General features: G+C 42.2%; 1 protein-coding gene across 3 annotated transcripts in view; it reads left to right on the forward strand.

The window, feature by feature from the left end:
• The window catches only part of DDC (dopa decarboxylase), a 103,999-nt gene that overhangs the window by 56,741 nt on the left and 20,607 nt on the right, over positions 1 to 26,651 (forward strand). For all 3 annotated transcript variants that reach the window (XM_032244211.1, XM_032244210.1, XM_032244209.1), the window contains exons 7-9: positions 3,399 to 3,465; positions 8,188 to 8,282; positions 12,235 to 12,302. In XM_032244211.1, coding sequence (XP_032100102.1) covers positions 3,399 to 3,465; positions 8,188 to 8,282; positions 12,235 to 12,302 — 230 coding nt within the window. The remainder of the gene's footprint in view (positions 1 to 3,398; positions 3,466 to 8,187; positions 8,283 to 12,234; positions 12,303 to 26,651) is intronic.

Raw genomic sequence — 26,651 nt, forward strand, 5'->3', positions numbered from 1 at the left:
ATTGTTTCTACAAAGATGTTTCATACCCAGAACAACAACAAAAAGTCAGTAATTACATAAGAATTTAAGAATAAAGGTTTATGTCACCCAAAATCTTAACAGAGAGACAGTATTACTGTTTGAACATATTCTAGATGCTCTCATATGCACACATTAATAGAAAATAATTTTAACAAGGGCACATTTAATATATTAATTTTAATAATAGAAGTTATTGGCGGGGCATGGTGGCCCACGCCTGTAATCCCAGAACTTTGGGAGGCTGAGGCAGGTGGATCATCTGAGGTCAAGAGTTCGAGAGCAGCCTGGCCACCATGGTGAAACCCTGTCTGTACTAAAAATACAAAAAATTAGCTGGGCATGGGTGGAGGGTGCCTGTAGTCCCAGCTACTCGGGGGGCTGAGGCAAGAGAATCACTTGAACCCAGAAGGCGGAGGTTGAGGTGAGCCAAGATCGTGTCACTGCACTCTAGCCTGGATAAGAGCGAGACTCTGTCTAAAAAATAAAAAAGAAGTTATTGTGTTTAGTGTTTAACTGAAGAAAATCAGATGAAACAGAAGGAATTAGAAAACTAGAGATATGTCATTTCTAAGATATGATTCTGGGAGTTAAAAAACCCAGTTTCAAGCAATATTAATATTGTTAAGTCATTCTTTGTTTCTTCACTATTCTCTTAAGGACATAGATAAGGCATTGCAAGACTGTCCTGCTCTACCAGCTGAGTAGCCAGGTGTCTGAAAGCACTTTAACGTTCAATTATATGTCAAGATGAAATTGCAAATAGCAGAGAAAAACAACACACTAACTTCAATTCCCACTAAGTGACTCGTCTTACCAAAACAAAACAAATGTGGAGAATTCTTGATGCTTGACATGAGGAGGGGCCATCCAGAGGTTAACAAAGGAGGCTGAGCACCAGGAGAAACATTAAGGTATGCAAGATGGAAGCCCATTGGCACCTGATAGACTGGGCAATTCTGTAAGTCCAATATGTTGCATTGTAAGTAAGAAAAATAAAGCCCAGCCAGGTGCCAATGTGACATGGAGCTTGGTCTTCAACCCAGGGCTCTGTGCCCCACATACATAGTTTAACTATCTGGATTCACCATGCCTTTTTACTATCTGTGCTTCTGATGCTGTGACACCTTTGGCCCTTGCTGACCCTGGAGGGACTGCCATTCTCAGGGAAAGCAAGTTCCAGAGATCTTAATGGACTGTGTTCAAGTTTGCCTTTCAAATGCAAAGCCATCAGTTCAGAGCTCCTACCCCACCACCTCCTCTGTGGGCCTTTCACACTCTGGGCCACTATCCTCCTGACATGACCACTCCAGGGCTAAGTGCCAGACACCTAGGGACATCCCCTGCTCCAAATGCAACCTGGAGCAAACCAAATGTGACCCCAGAGCCCACTGAAATTATTCAAACCAGCCGATCCTAAGCCTGCTCACCCTTGCCCTGTCTGGTTCTTCCTGTGGAAACCACACACAGGTTCTTACTGCAGTTTTTTTCCCCACCCACTCAGCCACCCGACAGACCCCGGTACTTCCCCATGTCCCCCTCCTCTTGGGGACTGTGAGGAACAAGCTGTTTTTAATGGCAGTCATTTCCCGACTTGTTGGGCTCACCATCCTGAACAAGAAGACAGCTCCAATTACACAGAATGTCCCTGCTGTGCCTGAGGGTAGCCCCTTGGGGGACTGACTCCCTTGAGCATAACTTGGTGACATAGAGAGCCCTTCCAGAGTCCAGCCAGGACCTGTTTTGGGTCCCCACCCCATGGTTCGGCATGGAAAATTCTGGTCCCTGAGCAGGCATCACTCTGTCTGAGAAGTACATTGTCCAGCCCAGCCATCTGTGAGAGGAGCAGGGCAAGGCCGGTGAGATGGACCTTCCGCAGGCCGACTCCATGCTAACTTGGCATGATCACTGTTTCTCTCTAAGAGAAAGAGCTGGTTTCCAGGTGAAATGCACGTAGTCATAGGTGAAATGGAACCAGAAAGGCCTCCAACTGGGGTTCTCACATGCAAGTTTCTGACCTCTCTATCTTTAACCTTAGGACACGTGGCATTGCTGCGACTTTAGAGGGGGCTCAATCAAGGTCACACAAATTTAATTCGATTCCACACTCTCCTCGCATCTGGAGAGAAATTTCATTATCTAGACTACATGACATCCATAAATCAATTAGGCCCTTTGGTTTTGTAAACATAATGTGCATTTTGATCCTTTGGAGAGAACTGTTTCAGTTCAGCAATAGGTTTCAGCATCTGTACAAGATCCAGCAAAGTGCAAATGCTCAGTCCAATGCAAAACAATGAGGCAGGGTCCCTGGTTTTGGGAGCACCGTGGGTCTGGAGGGAGAGACAGACACGTGTGTGGGGACAACAGAATCAGGCTGTGCCAGTGTGCTCTTGGCACCACAAGGCCCTCAGAGGTCGGGAGAGGCCACAGTGACTCCTAGCCTGCATTTTCTAGTTGTGTGACTGACAGCACTCAATGCTTTCTCAGAACATCCCTTTTAAAACTATTTTCAATGTCAGCAGAGTTTTCTCATGACCTCCTGGGGGTTGAATTAATCTTTGGGAACAGTATCATTCACAAGGAGAAAGGCAGCGGATTAAAGCTGGTGAATGATACTCTTGCTCAAGATCCCTGTGTGACTCTTAACTGATGCCAAAGGCTGTTCTGGAAGAAGCATCCACGGGTGCTTTGGGTGATCCGGGCCCTGCTGGAGGGAGCTTCATCTCTACTGCACTTGCTATGTGCATTGCACGTATGTGTATGAACATACACACATGCACACACACACACACCAAACTAGGAAAAAAACCAGGCTTCCACTCCACAGTAGTAACTATGTTCTTACATTCTATGTATATATACACACACATATATATAGAAAATAAAATATACACATATATGTATAGTTTAATTATAATTTAAGTAATATCACATTTAAGTTATAATAAAATGTATATATAGAATATAAGAACATAGTAACACTAATGTTACATAGAACATTAATTAAAATTTAATTAAAATAGATACACATACATATAAAAGTCTATTTAATAAAGTGGAATAGAGGTATCATTTTCCAGATGGTAGAATGCTTCATTTCTGCCCCAAGGCACCATGGAAAATCTTCTGCAAGTTCCTTGTTTCTAACCTCAGAGCTTAGTTTTCTGTCTACAAATGTGTTTCTCTTAACCTGTTACGATGCCTTCACCCAAAGATTCCATGTGCATTTATGGGCTTACGTTTCCACAGAGCAGACTTTCACTGGGATCTCAGCTCATGGCCATGGTTTGGACCATGGGGCAGCGGTTGCTTGTGTGGAGGTTACAGTGGTGACTGGTACGTGGGGGATAAAAGGTTGTCTGTTTCTTACCCTCTAGGTGGTTGCCACCCTGGGGACCACAACGTGCTGCTCCTTTGACAATCTCTTGGAAGTCGGTCCTATCTGTAAGTATCTGATTCCATTTCCTTTTTGGAAAATGTTCTCTGTATACGAGGAATTTAGCAGACCTTCCTCGTTGATCTCTCTTTCTTGTTAATTTCATGGTGTGATGCTTTGCACAGCTCTTCTCGATTTGCAATAACACAAACCTCATTAGCTTGCACTCCCCCAACTCAGAATTTGGGCTAATTGGACAAGAGCTGAGCTTAGTTCTACCAACGCATTATTTGTAAGAAAAGCAATATTCCAAGCACTATAAAAGCTATGTAAAATTGCAGGCCCTGTTGGCCCTGTTGAGGAGAATAAACTCTTCAAAATCTTGGAGTAAACACCCTCATATGTGGGTCATGCATACACCTGCCATGAGAATTGTCCATGCTTAAATGCAATTCTCTGGTATATCCCTTTTCATCTTTTTTGGAATTACTGAATGTAGTTAAGAAAATTGCTGAAGGCAGTTTAGAAAATCAACACAATGAAACTGGATTTCACCAAGGAATAATCTGTGCTTAGATGTTTTCATGGGTCATTCTCACCTCCTCCCTCCCTCATTCAGAGTTCCTAGGTTTTCTCATTGAGGCTTAGGATGCTGTGTTTCCAAAGGTGAACGTGAATGAGTAGCCATGTTTCTAGAGTTTCATCTTTGACATGTGGCTCTGGGAACTCAGCAGGCCTTGAAGCTGCTTCTGTGGAGAGAAGAACCCTTGTTGGGAAGGGACATCAGCTCAAGGGGCTCTCCCTTTCTGTGTCCCTCTGGGATGGGAATGTTCTGACCACTTGTCTGTGGGTGGAGCTGCCCGAGTCAGGCCTTCAGACCACATACCTGTGGCCTGTGCTGATACCACGCCAGCCACCAGGGAATTGGCTTCACCCTTAGTCTGCAAAAGCCAGGCACAGTTCTCACCTCTCCTAACCCAAGGGTCACCACGGAGGAGTGGACACTCCTCTCCTGGACGTTGGCCTCCCCTCTTGGAGTCAGCAGCTGGGGAAGGCCAGTGCTTAAGGTACCCCTGGGTGAGCTGGACATGGCATCAGTGACAAGGAAGCTAGAGTCCAGCCCAGGCCCACCCCTGAAGCTTACATTCTGAGCTTCATTTAAGCTGTCTGTAAAGGGAAGAGAAAAGCCCCACTTGTGCTCATAAAATAACAATATTCCCCCACAGTATTATTCAGAGGGTGAATTAATGCAGGGAAAATGCACCATCTCAAAGGTGGAGTGCATTGCTGCACAGCAAGGAAGGCAGTGCTGGGAACCACCAGGAGGTGGGGGCAAGACTTGCCTGCTCTCACAGGGTTTGGCTCCACTGTTTAGTTGTTCTTACAACTGTAAGAACGGTTGGAGGTGGTTGTGCACAGCTCCGGGCTGGGAGAAGGGATAGAGCTGGCTGACTCGGGACTGCAGCCACAGTGCTGGCCTCATCAGCTGCAAACCTTCATCGGCTCAGCCAAGCGACTTGGAGTCCTCTGACTCAGATGTCAGGCTAAGAACTGAATGTCCTGGCCAGTAGCCGGCTGATGTAATTCCCCAGGACTATCGGATTTAAAGGTCTGAGGTCTTCTGCCGGACAGAGCCCACACAGCCTGCTGTCTCCTGGGCCCAGTGCAGGCTGCCCGCTGCCCATGAAGATGACAGCCAGCGTGTGTCACCTGCCAGTCACAGTCCACTGGATGGACACAGCTCAGGCCATCCTGCTGGCCTGGGGCCTCGTCTTCTTTGCAGAGGCTGGAGCTTGTGGACAGAGTTTGATTTATGATTTGTTTGGTTTGAAACACTGAGGTTGCTTTTGGGGTTGTGCAGAAGGAGCTGATGTGGGTGAATGCCAAAACTCTTTCATCCGTTGCCAAAATGCAAAGGGGAGGTCAGTTTTGACCATTTCTTTTTTTCTCTTTTATTTTTGAGACGGAATCTCGCTCTGTCACCCAGGCCGGAGTGTGGTGGTACAGTCTTGGCTCACTGCAACCTCTGCCTCCCAGGGTCAAGAGATTCTCCTGCCTCAGCCTCCCGAGTAGTTGGGATCACAGACACACATCACCATGCCCAAGTAATTTGTCTATTTTTATTAGAGATGAGGTTTCATCACATTGGCAGGCTGGTCTCAAACTCCTGACCTCAGGTGATCTCCCTGCCTTGGCCTCCCAGAGTGATGGAATTACAGGTGTGAACTACTGCACCTGGACAACAATTCCATTTTTATTGATGATGGTATATTACTAACTGTTTGTGGTACCTTAGCAACTAAGCACCTTTTTACCTACTTTCTCTCTCCTGCTGCCGTTTGCCTGTCACCAGATATTTAGCCTTCTTCAACTCCAAGTGGGACTGTTCTGAGATCCTGAGCTGACCTGACTCTATAGTATGATTAGAATAATCTACTAACATAATTCAGTTAAGTTATTCACCCACCATTAGTTGACAAAGAAAACAAATCAGAAGATGGTTTTCTTCCAGTTGCTGCCATAGGAGAGACATTTTCTTTCTACTGCATTTAAAATGATTTGCCAGCGAGGCTGTTCAGATTGGTCTGCTTGGATGGATCAGTTGTCTGGCAGGTTTTACTGAGAAGATGAGATACAAAAGGCGGATGGCTGGAGTCAGTCAGGTGCCCGTAGGGAAGTGGAGAAACTGGGGACGAGGGTACGGGCTGAGCTGGGGAGGCCATCTCTAGGAGTGAGGAAGGGAACAGCACCGGAGAGGCAGCCAAAGCTGCATCCTGAGGTGCCAGCATAACTGGGGGAAGATGCACAGCTGGAGGGGCAGCCACACCTGCCTCGAATTCCCGGGAAGTCTCAGAAGGAAATAGTCACTGGCAGGAGGAGGCTGGAGGGGTGTGCGGCTGTCCCATCCCTCCCCGCTGAGGCAGCCTTGCCTCAGGGCTAGGTGTGCCCCTGGTGCATGTGACACCCCAAGCTCTGGCTCAGGGTCTCTGTGTCTGCCTGGTCCTTAGATGGGCTGTGATGTGCATACAGTGTGTGCTGTCAGCGGATGGCATATGAGATGCAGAGTGCAGAGGCAGCCCCACAACTCCATACTTCCCCATGGAAACCAGAGAAGCCCTTCAGAGTCCACTTCCCTTGGGGGCCTATAAGTTCCCTTCTGCGGGAGTTTTAGGCCAACTGCAAGCTTAGAGGGAACACAGTCCTCCACAAAGCCACTGCTGATAAAAGACTTAAGGCATTTCAAAGCTTTGACTCAGTTTGATCTTCAGGATGAAACCCCTCCGTTGGATCAAGGTCAAGTGTGTCCTGAGGACCTGGATATCCATGCCAGGGCATGGGAGGCCAAAGGTCATAGAGCAGTGTGGACCTGAACCAAGGCTCAGGGGCTCATCGCCTCCCTGAGAATCAGTCTCCCCAGGCGCTTGCATAACCCCAGATGGATGTGGCTGTGAGGCAGGAAGAACACAAGGCCTTAGGATGTACAGAGCTTCTCCCTGAGGAGTCACTCAGTAATCATGGGACATCCATCTCTGTAGCTAAGATCGGCAGTGAGGTTGAGAAAAACTTCAGATCCCATCATAAGATAGGTGTACATTTCAAAGCTTGCTGTGGTCTGAACGTTTGCATCCCCCCAAAGTCTATCTGCTGAAATCCTAACCTAAGATGATGGTATTGGAGGTGGGGCTTTCCAGTGGTGATAATGACATGACGGTGTAGCCCTCCTGATTGGGATTATCCCACTGTGACTAATTAGTGCCCTGAGAGCCTCACGCCTCATTGCACCATGGATAGTGAGTGAACGAGGAATCCATGGATCCCTACAATGCAGGGCTGACCCTGACACCTACTCCGTGGTGCCTTGACGCTGGCATCCACCCTTAGAGAGGTGAGGGTGGCTCGTGCCCTCTCTAAGGTCCTTCACCTTCAACTCTTACTGTGGTGGGTGCCTGGGGCTGAGAGGCACCCACCCTGGAAGCCACATTTATTTCTCCCCTGCTCAGTGCTGCAGTCCTGGCAGGCACATTGTAAATATTCCCTCGCTCCTCCCTTGGACCTGTGAGTCCTGCTTCCATCTCCATTCCTGGGAGGAGAGAGCGGTTTGGAGAAGTAGATAGGGCCCCTTGGCTAGGGAGTGGCTGGAAGCGGGAGTTGAGCCCAGATCTCTCAAAACCAAGGGAGCATGCTCACCTGTGGCTCTCCCCGCTCCTGAGTGAGGCAGCCCCTGCCCACAAGGCCTCTATGTATGGTTGGGAAACAGAAACCCTGTCCATGAAGGGAGCAGGGGATGATCTAAGATGGTGTAAAATAAAGAACTCCCCTCGTGGAGGGGACGGAGTGGGGCAGGTGGAGGTCAGCGTGGACCGTGTGCAGACCCCCACTCAGGTAATGTTTGTGGGGGGACTTGAGAATGGGTTAGCAAAGGGAACTGGGGAGGGAATTCCAGGTGGATGGAAAGGGTGGTGTCACTGGGGTGACGTGCAGGTTAGTAACACGGGGCTGTCGCACGATGGGCCCTTGGAGCTACACTCAGCCGCCAGGGTCAGGAGAGAAAGCCAAGGGGCCCGGCTGCTTCCATGTTCCCTGGTGTGTGTCTGGGGCCAGCAGCACACACCCTGCCCTCAGCTTTACAGCCTCCAAATGAGGGGGCCTTTTGGGGGTCCAGTCATCAGTTTAGCAAGTAGAGTTGACATGCTCCAAGCAAGAAGGGTGCTTGGGCAGGCCGAGGTCCGCTGGCAGGCTCCGCGGTGAGGCATCTGTCTGAGGACTCACAAGTTGTTTCTGGACTTTAGGCAACAAGGAAGACGTGTGGCTGCACATCGATGCGGCCTATGCAGGCAGCGCGTTCATCTGCCCTGAGTTCCGGCACCTTCTGAATGGAGTGGAGGTAGGTGCGTCCTTCGCTCTCCCTAAGGTCGTTTTCACAGCGCTCCTCCCTTCATGAGGCGCTGACATCCGATTTCTCGTTATTGCGGTTTGTTTTAGCCAGTTATGTTTGAACCAGTTCTAGTGATTAATGGAAATCCCACTTCCTTAGAACAGAGGCGAGAGCCTTCCCCAGTCACACAGCCTGTCCTCCTGAAATAAATACCCCCAACACTTACAGTTCCATTTCAACTTACACAAGTCCCAAACAGAAAGGTTAGTTGTTAGCTTATAAAGCTAAGGGAAAGTATTTAGGAAGAAAATCAAATCTTAATGCGCTTAAAGAGTAATTTAAAATACCAACCTGCAATTCCATACAATCTGGTTCAATATGACAGTCATGTTCTGCTCATACATCTAAACATAATATTCTCTTTAACCAATATTGAACGAGCAGCTACCAATACATTTAAATGCCCCTAGGCACTCATCTGGAAATTGTAAACATGGTCTTTAATGCTAAGTGAAACGCCTGCTTCTTTTGAGAAGCAGCAGTAAAAATTATTGACCAAGGCTCTGCTTCTCCAAAAAGCAACCGAATGTAAAATGTACAGACTTAAAAGAAAGAAATAGCCGTGTTGATATACGCGGTGTGTTCAGACTCAGGCGGGATTTCCTTGCTGGTAGTATCTCATAGGGTAGGAAGTCTCTCCTCCCCGAGGACTCAGCTTTGAATGCCATGGAGGGTCCCAAGAGGCAGTCTTTGGCAGCATGTCCAAGAGAAGGAGGTAGCAAAGCAGGAGAGCTGCGGCACTGGCCAAAAAAGAAATGCTTTCCGCCAAGAGGCAGGAGGTGTCGTAAGACCCCACCCATGTGTGGTGCGGGATGAAGGGCATAGTCTTTGGCATTAGACTCCTTGGTTTGAATCCCAGATTTATCCTTAGGACTAGCTGTGTACCCTTGGGAGAGTTAGATATCCTTCCTATGCCCCATGAAAGAGATTTCATAATAATGCATCCTTTGTGGGATCGCTGTAAGGAGTAGGTGAGTTAATCATGTTTTAAGGAATTAAATACGGTGCCTGGCACACAGTAAGTACTGAACATGCATTAGGTGCTTTTGTTATTTTCCACCGTGTCTTAGAAAAACTTTCCCTTGACACCTTCCTCTGCTTGCATGTCGGGCTTGGTATTCAATATTCTAATTATGACTTGGAATTCTCACAGTGCTGTAATTTCACAAAAGTGGGCATTAGAGGTATAGAATACAAATGGCCCCATCTTTGGAAAGAATAATCCTCTTCCTACTAATGAATTCTGGTTTATATCTCCATCACATTTATTCACCTCTTCATTCAATAATTACTTGTTGAGTACATAATACGACCTAGGACTTAGATGATGGATCCTTGGGGGTAAAGGGAGCTTCCAAAGGCCTATAAAAGTATTGGGTAGAAAAAAGTAAAAGGGAGCTTAAGAAGGCCTATAAAATATTCGTTACTGACCTCTCCTTTCACAAGGAGCTGACATCTGATTTCTTGCTATTGAGGTTTGTTTTAGCCATTATGTTTGAACCAATTCTAGTGATTAATGGAAATCCCCCTTCCTTAGAACAGGGGCGAGAGCCTTCCCCAGTCACACAGCCTGTCCTCCTGAAATTCTCTTAGTATGTGAGAAGTTCTCATAATGTGATGCCAGTACCCAGCTAATACAGTTCATTGCCGGTAGCTAGTTTGGTGGGTGTTTGGTGCTGGAAATGAAGAATAAATCTCTGTATTGTATAAATACATAGTATTATGGAGATAATCTCCATCACTTGAAATGTCTGTCCTGGGACAGTTTCAAGGGAGGAAGGGCTAAGCAATCCTCTGGGATGTATGTGCCCTCCCCAAGGCTGGCCTGAGCTTGATGCTCCTTTCTAACTCTGGATGTCAGGTTTAGGGTTCGTGATCTTTTCCTACCACTGCTGTTCTTTTCCCTATGAACTGACAACTTGAGGTTTCATCTTTCATAGAAGGGTGCCTAATTGTCCAACCACCACAGCACTGGGCATTCCAGCCAGATCCTATCAGCAGCAGACAGGATTTCATGCGGTACAATGAGTCATTGCCTTTTTCCTGAATTATTGCTCCCGACTCTCTTTCCGTGCCCAGCTGAGGACTGTGCATCTCAGCGGGGCAGATAAGGAGGCTGCAATATCCTGTTGTGGCCCTGCCCTTGGAGATAAGAGCCTTTCTCTCGGTCGGTCGGCAGGAGGAAAATATCACTGTTGGGTAATGAGAGAAGTTTAAACAGATCAGCCCCATAGGAGGGAACTCGTAAAACTCCTAGCAAACAGAGCTCCTCTTTCACCTTTTGTCTCTTTTTATCAACAAATGAAACTCGCTGTAATTTCCTGTCCCTTTCTCAAAATTACTTTTATTGAAACCTGGAAGGAAATGAACCTGGGTCTCCAGAGCTGGTTGATGTGGACCGTTGTCACCCACCAACCAAATGTCTCCCAGGATGCCCCCACCAGGCCCCTCAAGCCTCTGCTGCCTCCTTGGCACACAATGCTGGAACCAAGTAGACAGGAGGTGCCCTAGGGCCTTAGGAAGACAGAAGTTTTCCAGTAGGAGAGCCAGCCAGACTGAGGCCTCACTGTGGCAGCCGCCTTTATTTCGGTATCAATTATCAATCTGGCCCCATGGCCATTAAGGTGGTCCCTGTCCCGGTTCACCAGTCAGGTGATCGACCAGGACATGCATCTGAAAAATGTAAGAAAGCACCATTTATGACAACCCAGCGAAAACGCAGTGTCCTCCTCCATCACTCTTGGTGGTTGAAGTCTCATTTTCTCCTTGAAAATAGGCTAGCCCTAACACTGATGCACAGAGCCAGAGCCAGGTGTTCGTGGTTGTCACCCAGGATCTTCCTGGGAGTCTGTAGCCGTTCGGAATACAAGTAACTTGAATATTGTCTTTAAAAAGGAGGGAGATTGTCGGGTGCAGTGGCTCACACCTGTAATCCCAGCACCTTGGGAGGCCAAGGCAAGAGGATGGCTTAAGCCCAGAAATTGGAAATCAGCTTGGGCAATGTAATGAGACACCTGTCTCTATAAACAAAATTTAAATAATTAGCTGTGTGTGGGGACACATGCCTGTAGTCCCAGCTACTTAGGAAGCTGAGGCAGAAGGATCGCTTGAGCTTGGGAGGTTGAGGCTACAGTGAGCTGTGTTTGTGCCACTGCACTCCTGCCTGGGTGACAAAGTGAGACCCTGTCTCTTAAAAAAAAAAAAAAAGAAAGAAAGAAAAGACAGAGAGATAGAAATATCACGTAGGTAAATGGGGAGAACTGTTGATACGTTATGGCAATGCTGCCAAAAGAACCCATCAATGAAATGAAAACTGGGTTTATCCCTACCTGTTGTAGATTAGTTAAGAAATTTTCACTTTCCCACTGTTTATCATGACACCTCTAGTCTGAGAACTTTGCTAGCTCTGCAAGCAGAAGGAACTTCAAGCATAAAGTATTTCACAGGCCAAATCAACACAATTCCTGTACATTGTATTTGTGAAGGAAAATTCCGATTTTTCCAAGTATTCCAGTAGCTTAAAACATAATAAGGATATATTTTGTGTCACATTAGACTATGTAAATTTAAAAGTGCTTTTCATTTGGGAATATAAACTTAAACTTTAAAATTTTTGTTCCATTTTATTGGGGTATAATCTAGATTTAGCAAAAAATACAAATCAGCTCACAATACATATATTCTCCTGTACTCACCTCCCAGATCAAGAGAACATTCCAGCACTCCAGAAGACTCTCCTGCCTGCTGCAAGTTAGTGCCACTCCCCTGGGCAGCCCTACCTGGCCTCTACCACTGTGGATTAGTTGTGCCATAAACTTTTATCATCATGTATGCGGTCTTCTTTATAATTAAACAATTATAAGGAAAATGTTTTCTTTTTCTTATTCATGTTCTTTGGCAGTTTGCAGATTCATTCAACTTTAATCCCCACAAATGGCTGTTGGTGAATTTTGACTGCTCTGCCATGTGGTAAGTTTCCCTTCTCACGGACATCAGTTACCTGTCCCCAGTGCTCTTCCGAGGTGATGGTGCATTTGAAAGAAGCTGGCAGGGAAGATGCCAGAGCCAAAGGGGGGCAGTAGTCACTTAGCTCACTGCTTGCTGCTATTTCTGAACCCTTGATGGAATTCTTGCTAAATCTTCACCTCGCTGGAAACTTTTATCTAGGAAATATCATTGCAACATACTTGCATAAGAAATGAGAAGGTTTGAAAAGACAATCTGTAATTTGATGTATCCGGCATTAACAGAAAACAAATGCAATGCAGTTTCAGTACACACTTCTAATTCAGTGGCTTCTGTTTTCATTCTTAGATTCATACCTAGTCTTAGTTGAATGCTAAGTTTAAGCAATCTGAGTCCAAATGCTTAAAAGTATTTTCTAAGGCCAGACACGGTTGGTGGCTCACGCCTGTAATCCCAGCACTTTGGGAGGCTGAGGCGGGTGGATAACCTGAGGTCAGGAGTTTGAGACCAGGCTGGCCGACATGGTGAAACCCTGGGTCTACTCAAAATACAAAGAACTAGCAGAGCATGGTGCATGCCTGTAATCCCAGCTACGCAGGAGGTTGAGGCAAGAGAATCGCTTGAACCTGACAGGCGGAGGTTGCAGTGAACTAAGATCGTGCCACTGCACTCCAGCCTGGGTGGCAAAGCAAGACTCTGTCTAAAAAAAAAAAGTATTTGCTAAGGAAAAATAAAAACCATGTTTCCTAAGAATGTCCCTGGAAATTCTTAATAACAGGACAATAATATCTTGGTGATATTTAGAATAAGAAAAAGAACTGAAGCATTAAAGTGGGTAATATTATACCACCTACATAATATTTAACGAAATAATGATGATGGGCAGTGGTACGGGGATACTAGAAACTAGTTTCTCTAATTTTTAAAGTGAGAAGTTGATTAACTGATCATAAGGCCAGGAAGATTTGCATGAATTTTGTACAGTATGCAAAATTGAAAAATTTTTCAAATGTTCAGAAGGCTTTGCAAAATTGTCCAGTATGTAATTAAATGAATGATTTTTCTCCTTCTTCCTGAGCATGAGGAAAACAGCTTTTATACAAAACAACCAATGTCAGCTCTCCCAGTTTACCAAAATATCCATTCACTGTTTTTTTTTTTTTTTTTTTAAGAGGCAAACCATATTTCTAGTTATTTACTTGTATTCAAATGAATGTTTTTTTGTCTGTCTTTTTACCCAAACTTCTGCTATATAATTTTAAAACCAGTTGATATGTGGGCATTTCAGACTTCATTTTGTCTGAAATACTAATAAGTATTGATGAAAGCTATGGCTGCTATGAATGTGAGTATTCTTTTGTTTTCCAGTGGTTGTGTTTTTCTGTTTTACCCAAGGTGGAACACAGTGAGAACATTTTGCACGGTGTGCCAGAGGTCCCTTTATTCGAGGTGTAATTTTGATTGAAATGCAAATCCACTCTGTTGAGGTTTTTTGGTCAGTGGGGAAAATTCTCTAAGGGAGCTGGAGTTCAGAGGGACCAGGCAGAGCGTCCGCTGGCTCTGGCGGGAACAAGTGGCTCTCCCTGGATGCTTTTATTTTGCAAGGGGCAGGTGTCCTCATATTCCTTCCACAAAGGCAACCCTAGAACCACCCTGGAGCAGGGCGAGGGCTGATGGGGCTGTCCTGAAGAGGGGTTCTGGTGCACACCGAGGCCGTCCCCAGTGCCTGGATAAAACAATGATATCAGCAAGACTGTTAGTGACTGCAGATAGGTCCAGCCTCCTTTCTAAGCCCCTAACCTCTCGTAGCTCTCCAGACCCCCACGACAGCCCTGTGATGGGGGACACAGATATTGCCACGCTCTTTTTACAGATGAGGAAGGTGAAGCGGTCAGATCAGAAACATTTCGGGTCCCTGATCGTGGAGGCAAATATTGACACAAGATAAGAAGTGTAATGAATGGGGCGTCCTGCTCTCGGGTCCAGACAACCAGTGCCTTTGTTAAGGCTGAGAGAAAACCTGCTAAGTCAGTGCCCTGGTGAGAAGGAGTCAAGCCTTTCCGGCCACGGAGTGCCTGCCGCCAAGTTGATGCTCCGAGGCTGCCGCAGGCGCTGCAGAGAGGATGCTGGCCAGCTGGTGGCTGTGCGCTCATCTGTCTTGTACAGTTCCTCCCCGGCCCTCGGAGTTCAGTTCAGTCACCAGCCTGTGAGGGGAAATTTGGCAAAGTGGAGGTGACGTAGGGAAGAGACACAGGACACACAGGGAAGCCATTTGGTGAAGGGAGAGAGGACAGAGGGTGATTAGCCTGTAGAAGGAATTAAACGTAAGCCCTAAGACACAAGAGAGGCCTGCAGTGGCTGGAAGTCTGCCACAAGAGAAGGGCGATGGGGTTAGTTCTCATCCTCTGGGGTGGGTGGCAGGGGTGGGCAGGGTGGTTGCAATACTTGTGGAGCCTCTTATCTACCTACGGGCTTGACAGCCTACAAAATACGTTTTTAAATTATAATAGAGAATGTGCTCTTTCTCTCCTGAGCCGGTGCGTTCTCGACAGAACGAGAGTCAAAGAATTTGGTGAGATTTCGTGTACCTGGGAAAATCAGATCTCTCCCATACCCAAGGCTCCATTCCATGACACCGTACAAATGGCACAAATGTTGAGGGGTGAAATCTGATTTTGAAGGATGTGTGTTTTAACACAGAAACTGCTGATCTTTACCGTGTGGGGGCCCTGTGCTTGTGTTAATTAGTTGGGTAGGGCTGGCTTAGCCAAGTACCTCGACGGGCAGCTTAAACAAGAGATGGTTTCCCTCTCAGTCCTAGAGACCAGAGGTCCGAGATAAAGCCATCAGCAGGCTGGTTTCTTCTGAGGCCTCTCCTGGGCTTGCAGATGGTCCTCATCTCCCTGTCCTCACATGGTCTTCCTTCTGTTTATCTACGTCCAAATTTCCTCCTCTTATGAGGACCCTAGGCCTGTTAACCAAAAAGTATCTGAGACGGGTCTCAATCAGTTCAGATGTTTATTTTGCTAAGCTTAAGGACATTCCTGGAAGAATAAACAAGGAATCACAGAAACAGGGTGTGGTCTGTGCCTTTCTCCAAAGATGATTTTGAGGCCATCGGTACATAAAGGGGAAGGCAGGCTGGAGGGGAAAAAGGGAGGGTATGGTCACATTACTGAATCCACGTCATGTGAGAGAAAAGGAGCAGGTAGGGGAATAGTTAATGATGTATTTGTCTTCATGCTCGGTAAATCAGCTCTTTATATTATATAAGGTGAACGTAGAGTAGCTACCTGTAGAGATATTTAACCGTTTATGTAGCTTTCTGCTTAGGAAAAAAAGGAAAGGCATCTTCTTGCATGAAAGCATTCAGCTTCATTTTTTTCCTTTGACATAGTATATTGAAGTACCAAGTTTTTATTTTCCTTTCACATTTCTCGCCCTCTTCTTTTTAAAAAAAGTCTTTCAGAGAATGCATTTTAGAAGAAAATGAGTCCCTGGTCTTGGGTTTCATCTGGTCTTTTGTGGCTAAGACAGTTTATTTCTAGACAGATAGGTACCAACTGTTTAGGAAAGCTCATTTTTAGCAGGTTGTAAAGTCTCACGACCCATAAAGGAAAAAATATAGGTGGAGGAAGAGAGAGGGAAAAAAACCATCAAACATAAAGAAAGAACAATTCTGAAAAACTGATATAGGCCAGGTTACTCGGAAGTCTGAACGTCAGTAGGCAGGTATGGAAGTGGTTTACTTATATAAATAGATTCCGGTGGTTTTCTTCCAAAATTGATATTGTCTAGTTTCAGTTCACATGACTTTAAGAAAAGTACAGCTTAATTTTTAGTGATTTCAAATCACGATTAAAAATGAAAAGAAAGAAAAAAACAAAACCTGAGAACATTATTTTGGAGAATTGTAGCCAGGAAAAATTTTAGAATTCAGTCCAAATTGTAGAAAATAATGAAAATTGACAAACGTTAGGCAAGGCTAGAATCTAATTACAGGTGTACTATGGTTTATTTTGAAACATAATTTTTATCTCTCCAGTTTCCCAATTTTATTAAATAGAAAATTATAATAGGGCCAATTTATTTGTAAAATAAATTTTAGTCCTATTATGATTGGCTTGATTATTTGGATAAAGTGCAGCAGGAGTAATCATTTGCTAAATAGGTTTGCGCCCTCTCTCTCTCCCTCTCTCTCTTTTTTTTTTAAATTGGTTCTGTTGGAACCCTTTCGTAAAGAATCTAAGATTTAGAGCTTTTCAAAAGCCTCAATCCCAGCCAAGGATTTCTCTGTGCCTATAGATACCTGTGTGAACTGGTTGAATTCTTCTCATTTCAAGGTCCCATAAAACTTGAGTTTCCTCGCCCTTTTAGAAAGTGACATTTTTTACTTAGCACAGTTCAGGACCCTTTGAAGGACAGGGTATGGGGCCAGTTTGTCCAAGAGGCTTTTATTAGCTCTGTAGGTCACCCTTATTTTCTCAAGGCAATCTGAATATGTCATTCCAGTCAAAGCCTTGCTAAAATAACCAATGACAAAACAGGATCAAACACAGGTCACTGAAAAATAAGTCATTCATTTAGCCAAAGTGATAACTCAAAGATTTCACAAAAAAGGGAAACACCTTTATTCTTTAAGAGACTTATTTTCTAAACAATAAGCCCTGATAAAGACAGTATCAGGCCAATTAAATCTGTCTCTCAAATTTTATAAATAAATATATTAAATTTTAATTATCTTGATCAAAATGCATAATTTCCATAAATCTGTTTTTTTTTTTTTTTTTTTTTTTTTTTTTGAGTCAGAGTCTTACTGTGTTGCCCAGGCTGGAGTGCAGGAGCCTGATCTTGCCACCTCTGTCTCCCAGGTTCAGGTGATTCTCCTGCTTCAGTCTCCTGAGTAGATGGGATTACAGGTGTGCACCACCATGCCTGGCTAATTTTTGTATTTTAACTGCAGACAAAGTTTCACAGTATTGGTCTGGTCTTGAACTCTTGACCTCAGGCGATCGACCCACCTCAACCTCCCAAAGTGCTGGGATGACAGGCATGTGCCACTGTGCCTGGCCCATACATCTTTTTATGAACTTTTATAATTTTGTAATTGAAGAATGGGTTAATGTCCCAAGAAAGCCTTGTTAATCTGGCATAGGGACACAGATGCTGGTCTTGTATCAGTGTTCCTTTGACATCAGTGTGTAATTTGTAGAGAAACAATTAATTTGATCTCTCAAAATCAGCTTTTCCAATCTTATGTGTTCACTTCTTCTGCAATAGTCCCTGAGCCTAGAGGGGTTGAATAGTTTTAATTTCTGGCCTGTGTCTCATGAACACAGTTTATTTTGATTGTCATCTTCTCCTGGGTCTGAAGATGAGGCTTTTAATGGCTGTCAGTGTTTAAGATTTAACTGGACTTGGTGTCTGTTTTAGAACCAGGAGTCAAAGTTCTGTAACTTAACAGTACAAGGACTTTAGAAGCAATACAGAAAGTTATATGGATGTAATAACCTTAATTTTTAAAATCTCAGTTTTTTAGGAGTTTGATTAGTTAGACATAGGAAGAGTGTATCCTGGTCATAAGCGAAAGTTTTCTATTTCACAGAACTTAAAGAATAATATAGGAAGAAAACATTTGCTTTAGACTGAGTGTGGTGGCTCATGCCAGTAATCCCAGCACTTTGGGAGGCCAAGGCCAGGGATCCCTTGAGGTTAGGATCCAGCCTGGCCAACATGGTGAAACCCCATCTCCACTACAAATACAAAAATTAACTGGGTGTGGTGATGTGTGTCTGTAATCCCAGCCCTCTGGAGGCTGAGGCACAAGAATCGCTGGAACCCGGGAGGCAGAGGCTGCAGTAAACTGAGATGGTGCCACTGGACTCCAGCCTGGGTGACAGAGCAAGACTTCATTTCAAAAACAAACAAACAAAAACAACTATTCACTTTAGACCTTTAAAATAAATATATATATATTTTAAATCAGGCTGCAACATCAGTCAGAATCAGAGGGGAAAAAATTAAAGGAGCTGATAAAAAGTTGAAAGAGTTACTATCTCACGCCCTGAAGGGGAGAGAAAGCTGAAAACAGTGAGATGAAATTAAAGTTGAACTTATGGTTTATGAAAATTAAAATGTCCTGTAATTTTTATTAAGACTAAATTAGTACTTTAAGGAAATTTTATTGTTCTAACCAATTTTTTAGTTTATGAGTGTATTTTTAATATCAAAGCCCAATTTCTAGAAAGACTATTATAAATCATTTTCTTTTAATTATAGCCAACTTGATCACATAAACATTTTTTCATAAATTCTCTTTTTATAAACTTTATTATGACTTACACAAACCACTTACTGAATGCTTGGACTTTTATCCCAGACATCCTCTTTTTTAAATAACCAGTCATTCTATTTTAGGACAAAAAATTTATCATACAACATTTTTTGTCATGTAAAATTACTTTTCTTTTAATCTTTCTTACCATTATATATATATATATATCTTACAAATATTAAAATACCATTTAATATTTGTAACACTTTTTGCATCTCTTGTATTGACTGGTTCCTGTTACCTTGTTTTAGAAATGACCTTTAAATAATCTTTGAATGAGACAAAAATGATTTTCTTTAATAAGAACACATTATTTTTAGAAAAACATTTTCCTATAATTTTTAAAAATTGGAAATGATTCAGACATTTAACTAATATCTATTATTTAGTTTAATGCAACTTTAGATTCTAAATTTTATGTCATTTTTAAATTATGTGTCAAGTTCTAAATTATTTGTAAAAATATTGACATATTTATAATTAATCTAATTAAAGATTAATTAGATTCATTTATTAATTAATCTGATTAATTTTTAATAGATTGCTTATGAAAACTGATAGTCATCATTTAAAGTTATTTCCCTGTTAACCAATGTTATAGCCTGCAAATTTCAGTTGTTTACCTATGTAAAAAGCTTTAGGTTAAATAAATGTGTTTGTTTTTACTTTTTGCCAAATAATTCAGGATTAACCATTTGCTACTAAACCAGCAATATTAAATTCCTTGCTTACCAAAAATTGCACAAAGATAATTCTCTTTTGGGCGTTTATGGCTTCATAGCCCTCATTCCAAATATTGACACCTGAAAACATTTAGCAAAGATAAATATAAAACTACTTAATGAATAAATCTAAACAATAATATGTGTTGACAGTTCTTACGACTTTCTAATTGTATTTTGCCAATAATTTTAAAGCTAGCTTGTTTATTAAAGATTAACTCAAGTCATGTGAACTCGAAAAGCATTTGGATTATTTACTAAATTTATGAGTACTCCTATATTTATTTATTTATTTATTTGAGACAGTCTTACTCTGTCACCAGGCGTCAGGCTGGAGTGCAGTGGCGAAATCTCGGCTCACAGTAATCTCCACCTCCTGGGTTCAAGCTATTCTCCTGCCTCAGCCTCCCAAGTAGCTGGGACCGTAGGCGCAGGCCACCACGCCCAGCTAATTTTTGCATTTTTTTAGTAGAGACGGGGTTTCACCATGTTGGCCAGGATGGTCTCGATCTTTTGACCTAGTGATCTGCACGCCTCAGCCTCCCAAAGTGCTGGGATGACAGGCGTGAGCCACCGCGCCCGGCCCGAGTACTTCTTTATTTTTAAGCCAATTTGGTACCTTGTGACCACAACACATAACGAAACACACATATGTATACATAAACACACCTAAGCACAGGTAAAGTCATGCAACTGAAGATCCTGTAGCTTTTATTTCAGAACTCTAGCCATGATATATCAATACACATTATCAATTTACAATAAAATGGTTGGATAGAAACAGTGGTTTTTATCCCGACACCAGCAGAAAGTCTCTAAACTAGAAAAATTATGTTTTCCTAAGCCAAAAACACATTCTCATGTATTTTATAAACTTCACCAAAAATACATCTTACTATATACTACTAACCCTAATTCTCAGTGAAAAATCAAGGATTACTTAATTTAATATAATATGATTTTATGTTTTTAAATTACTGGAGAGAGTTTTGAGACTAAATTTACCAAATTAATCTTACCAAAGATTACTAAAGGTGTGTGAACAGAAAAGCCTCTGAGCTAGTTTCTATTAGTCTGATAAAAACCTTTTGCTTAAGCCAGTTAATTAGAGCTCTTTCATATAATTGGAGGTGAAATATTATTTCCACATGTTACATATGAACAAATAGACATAACAGTCCCAGACAGAGGCAGATCTTATACATTTAAAATTTTTCACTTGCCTGTTTTCAAAAATGTTCTTTTCCCTACTTTAGAGTGTTAAAAGTAGTCTGGAGGGGACAGAGGGAGGGTGTGGTAATCCACGTGTTGCGAGAGGAAAGGAGCAGGTAGGGGAGTTGTCAATTATGTTTCCATCTCCCACTCAGTAAAATGCCACTTTACAACAAGATCAGGTGAACTTAGAGTAGCTACCTGTGGAGATATTGTACCTTTTTTCTCTAGCTCTCTACTTAGGAACAAAAGGAAAGGCAGCTCCTTGTGTGACTCAGCTTTGAGCTTAATTTTTCTTTTTGGCAGAGTGAATTGGGGTCCCAAGCTTTTATTTTCCTTTCAAAGTCCCCACCATCTGACCTCATTTTAACTAAATCACCTCTTAAAGGCCTTATCTTTAAATACAGTCAGTCACATTGTGAGGTCCTGGGAGTTGAAATTTCAACATATGAATGTGGATGAAAGGGGACATAATTTGATCCATAACAGTACTCATAAGAAATCACTAGTTAAAGCCATAAGCCCCATATCTAAGGATTTAAACCAGGTCAGGTTATTTTAAACTCCATAATCTTAATGATTTGTTTATTTGATTCCTATGAAACTTACAGTTTCATCTGATCTCACTATACCCGAACACCCACTTCCCCATTTTTCTTACCACCAAAGAATTTTATTTTTTTTCATTCCACAGTGGACAGTCTTCACACTGCCTTGCTGACACAGTGGCTTGTGCTGTATCTGACAGTATGCAAACCAAGAGTGCATGCATGCAAGCAATTTACATGTTACAAACACACATACGAGCAAAAAGATACACATAGAACACATCGGAATCATTTCTTAGGGATATAGAAGCTGGAGAATGAGAGCTGTTATTTTTGGTGTAAATGAGCCAAAATCAGGGTTGCTTTTGTTAAGCTGTTATTGACTCAATTTTCACTGTCAACACTGGAAGTAGTCTTGAATTTTAGCCCAGGATGTACATCCTCAGAGCAAAAGCCAAGTAGGTGGACAGCAGCATCCCCTCCTCTAGACAGCGCTGCATTAAACTGATAATCATTACAAGTATGGCAAATACACTACATAATGAATTCATTACTCTGTTCATGAGCTTTTTTTGGGCAATATTATTATCCCACCTAAGAGATAGGAGCCACTAATCATGCTTGGTTAAGGTTGGCTTCCCCTGCCTATTAGCGAATGGTGCCTTTTAATATGGCGACAGGGAGTGGGGAGAGTGAGGGCTGAGAAGCCACCCAGAGGCTTTCTTGCACTGTTCAGTTATCAGGAAATAAAAATAAATATTTTGACAGACAGTCTAAGAGATGATACAGTAAAGTGATCTGCCTTAACACAATAGAATACAGATAATGACACTTGTAAGAACCAGAATTCACAAAAGGACAGATATTCCTCTAGATTCCTAAGAGTTTAAGCAAAAAAATTCTAAGTGGTGAATTTTTAGTGTCTTTTAAAATTTCACTAATTCAATAAACAACACATAAATGGATTTTTTAAATCGCTTTCACTGTTTTTTTTTTTTAATTCCTTAAAATTAGAAGCGTTTCTCTTTTGCTTAATGAAATTGCACTAATGGTTAGTCCATAATTTAACATAAACACTTTGGTTGTACTCTTTAAATATTGAAATGGACAAAATAATTGAAGTTTCTAAAACTGGCAATCATTATAAGCCTAGTAAATACATTTCATAATGAATTCATTATTCTGTTCATAAGCTTTTTATTGTTCATTTGGTATTTTGAATCTTTTATATGTAAATGTGTGTCATTCTGTCCAGAGCTTATTTGTTTTTTAATGTCAGATCTCCAAAGAAAGACTCAAATTCCATACACACCAAATGTGGATATATTATCCACATTTAAAAGATGGCCTGTTTTTCTCCAAAAAAAGTTACATTTTGCCACGAATTATTTTATAGTGTTTGTACATGTCTGTTACATTGGGAGGTTTTTAAGAATTCTATTTCTTTAAAACGGTTTTAATCATTCTAGTAATCATTAAGACTTGATTCTAGAACTTGTTTCAAAAGTCTTAGTGGATAGTTTTCTACTTATCTTTCTGGCTTCTTTGCACTTAGGTCCGGGAATCCTTTAGTATCTTGAATGTTTTATAGATATTATTGGCACCAGGAGGTAATGTGAGTGCTCATTCAGTGAGCAGTATGTAGTGTTGTAGATTTTTTTTAAAAAGGAAACGTAAGAAGCCAGGCTTTTAACCCAACACAGGGGTCCTTTTCCTGATCTCCTAGGAATGTGTCTGGTTACAGAGAGAGGCTTTCCTCACCAAGAGGCCCATGCAGGTGCGGTCACCATGTGAGGTGACTTTGGTGCCACAAAAGCATGTTTCTCTGTGTGTGTGTGTGTGTGTGCACGCGCGACCATGTATGTCCTCAAGTATGCATACACACCTGTTTCCATGAAATTCTTCCTCTTTATAATATCCATTAAATCTTATCAGGAAATGCAAATTTAGCACCTAAATATTGAAGAGGAGACTACCACAGGCCCACTGGAAGCATGGGCCAATGAATAAAGTACAATGGGGAACTGCAAATACCGAGAACTGAATAGAAAGAAAGATGCAACAAAAAGACACGCAGCTAACGCAGCACCTACAACATAGAATTCAGTTGGAAAGAGGAAAGCCAGAAAATCATAAGCTAAGTATCAAAATTAAGCTAGAAAGCAGCAACAAAAGAAACCTTCACAAAGTAAAAGGAAGAAAACAGTAAGAGTTAGGAAATGTAACAAAATACACAAAAAAGACCCAGCAGAGAGGATCGTCAAAGCCAGATGTTGTTAGTTGGCCCGCCTAATTACATAAACAACCTCTGGAAAGATGGGTCAAAAATAAAGAGGAGAGGCCGGGCATGGTGGCTCACACCTGTAACCCCAGCACTTTGGGAGGCTGAGGCAGGTGGATCTTGAAGTCAGGAGATTGAGACCATCCTGGCTAACACGGTGAAACCCCGTCTCTACTGAAAATGAAAAAATTAGCTGGGCATGGTGGTGTGTGCCTGTAGTCCCAGCACTTTGGAAGCCTGAGGCAGAGAATTTCTTGAACCCAGGAGGCAGAGATTGCAGCGAGCCGAGATTGCGCCACTGCACTCCAGCCTGGCAACAGAGAGAGACTCTGTCTCAAAAAAGTAAAATAAAGAGAAGACCCAGATAATCTGTAGTAAGAAATAAAAGAGGCATAATTACAGATACTTCAGAGAGTTCCCAAAATAGTAAGGGGGCATTATGAATAAGAACATGCCAAGAATTGCCCATAAACACATATATACAATAACTGCAACAAAACATGATGCCAAAACTAACTCAAGAGTAAATGGAAAACCTGAAAAATCTTATCGCTAATGCAATGTGTCAATAGTTAAATTTTCATACAACAGAATTACCCAAATTCTTAAACAGTGAGTATTCTAAACTGCAGAAACTTATAATTCCCAGAGAACAGCAAAAGAGGCCACACTGCCTCTTATACCATGGAGCCAGTCTAAATTGGATTCTAAAACCAGATGAGAAGCTGAGACAGCAAAACTATAAAACAGTCTCACAAACCTAAATGTCAAAATTCTAAGTCAAACACTCACAAATAAAATCCAATGATATTTCAAAAAATATAGGATGCCATGACCAAACTGTGTTTAATCTGGATATGCCAGGATGTTTTAATATTAGAAGATTTTAAAATGTCATTCACCATGTTAGCAGTGAAGGAGAAAAAAGTTATCACATTAGATGCAGAAAAAGCATTCGATAAACGTCAACAACAGTTCAGGACAAAACGTGTTAGTAAATAGGAACAGTAGAGAACTTTCTTAATCTGATAAAACTTAACTACCAAAATCATAATGAACCTATACTAAACGGTGAAATATTACAAGCACTCCCCTTAAAATCAGGAAAAAATAATCCCCACTTCTGTTCAACATTGGATTTTCCTAACCTCTGTAGTAAAAAAAAAGATAAAGAAGTAAATGTGTAAGGATCAAAATAGAAGACATAAAACTCTCATTATTGTCGGATGATGTAATCACAATAAAAAGAGAATCCTCAAAGTATTATGAATAAAAGAACCCAGCAAGATGTCTAGACACACTAACATTTTTAAGCTTGCATTTTTTTCATCTACATTAAACAGTAAGTCTAATATTTACAAGAGGAATACTCTTTATAATAGCAAGAAAATATATAAGATTACTGTGTACAAACATATCAAAACCTGTTCAGATTTATATGGAGAAAAGTCTACAATTTTTTGGAAGTCGTTAAAGAAGTCATAACTAAGTGGACTGATGCATTCATAAAGAGGAAGACTCAATATTAGACATCAGCATAATTCTAATAAATATCCTGGCTGGCTTAATATTTATGTGGGGCAAGAATGGCCAATATAATTGGGAAAAAAACGTAGTGAGAAAGTTGCCTCCTCAAATATCAATGTGTGTGTGAAGCGACCACGACTGAGCTCGTGTAGCTCAGTGCGGGCACAGACAGGTAGAGCAGATTAGAAGGCTGAGAGAGCCAGAAACAGGCCATACACATTCCAGGGAAGGCTCCCAATATTTACAGAATTGTTGCAGTTCAATACGACGAAGATAAGGAATCTAATAGAAAAATGAATAAAAAATTATTTACCAAGGAGGAAACAGATCTGCTTAATAAATGTGAAGTTACTCACCCCCCTTAGTCATCAGAAATGTAAATGGAAATCCCAGTGAAATACTACAGGTTGTTGACAATACTCTCTTCATACTAAACGTTGGCCAGAATGTGGAAGAAGAGGAGCTCTCTCATTGTGGAGACTGATTTGGTGCCATTGAGTAGGGCTGTAGATGTTTTCCTCTAGCCTTAACGTGGCTCACCTTGTGCTATTCCACTGGCAGACATATGGCCGATGGGCGATGCCACTAGGGGCTCCAGGAGGTATGCACAGGGCTGGTCCTGTGTTCGCAGCAGTGTAGTTTGTCTATCAATAAACGGGAAATAATAGAATGAATGGATTGGAATATGTGCATGCACTAAACTCCCATGAGGTCATGCAAATGACTCAGCAAGAGCTCTGTGCATGAGTGAATGTGAAACTCATAGGCCTATTTTTGGATAAAAAAAGCAAATTATAGAAATATGCATAGAATTATAACATTTATGATAATATGTCTTAAGTTTATGTTATGGTATGTTTAGCACTGTGTGAAATAATGTAGATTGCTTAGGGATTTGGAGAGAAAATTTTGCAGAACTACGTAAGAATAGGAGCCCAACATCAGCCTTGTGGCCTGTTGTGTGGGGCAGGGAGAGGAAGCGGGGGAGGGGCAGGGATAGGTAACTTTCATTAATACCTATAATTTAAGTTTTATTTCATAAGCAGGGGGTGGTGATTTATTCTTTGCATCTTTTTGTATGGCTTTAATTAGTGCAAAATATTTTAAATTAAAAAAATGTCTTTGTGAGCAAAGGGCAGATTTCTACTGATAACCATAGGTATTCACCTCCCTCTTGGTCCCCTCTCTTTAAGGCTAGGCACAGAGCTTTCTCTAAAGCAGAGAGACCCAAAGGACCACCCCCACCCCACCCCACTGCAACCAGCGGCTCCTCATAAAATGCCAATGGTGCAAGAAAATTCCCATACACACACAAAATTAGGTGTCATCGATTTTCTTCCACAAGTCAAAGAAAGAATATACACTATTCAGCTTATTATCCCTACTGACCTTGTCTGTCTTTAACCTTAAAAAATAAAGCCTCAATGATCTTTGACAGATAAATCCAGCCTCTCTCTCACTTTCTTGGTAAGCCACATTCCAGCATCCTATTTCATGCTCGCTGCGTTCTGTCTTTCAGGGACTCTCACATTATATATCTTTTCAAGCCTAAGCTACTGTCAGATTAACATTTCTTCTCTAGTTTGCCCTTAGGATACTTTATTTGCCACAAAATTGCTTTGCAATGGTGTCACCACCCTGCCAATGAAGCGGAGCAATGGCAATTACCATAAAGCACAGGCCCTTCAAAGCCCAGCCCAGTGAGAGTTTGGGTCCGAGTTATGCAGA

The sequence above is a fragment of the Sapajus apella genome, unplaced genomic scaffold (genome assembly GCF_009761245.1).
Source record: "Sapajus apella isolate SASKATOON/1434 unplaced genomic scaffold, GSC_monkey_1.0 scaffold54, whole genome shotgun sequence".
In the NCBI taxonomy this organism is placed as follows: domain Eukaryota; kingdom Metazoa; phylum Chordata; class Mammalia; order Primates; family Cebidae; genus Sapajus; species Sapajus apella.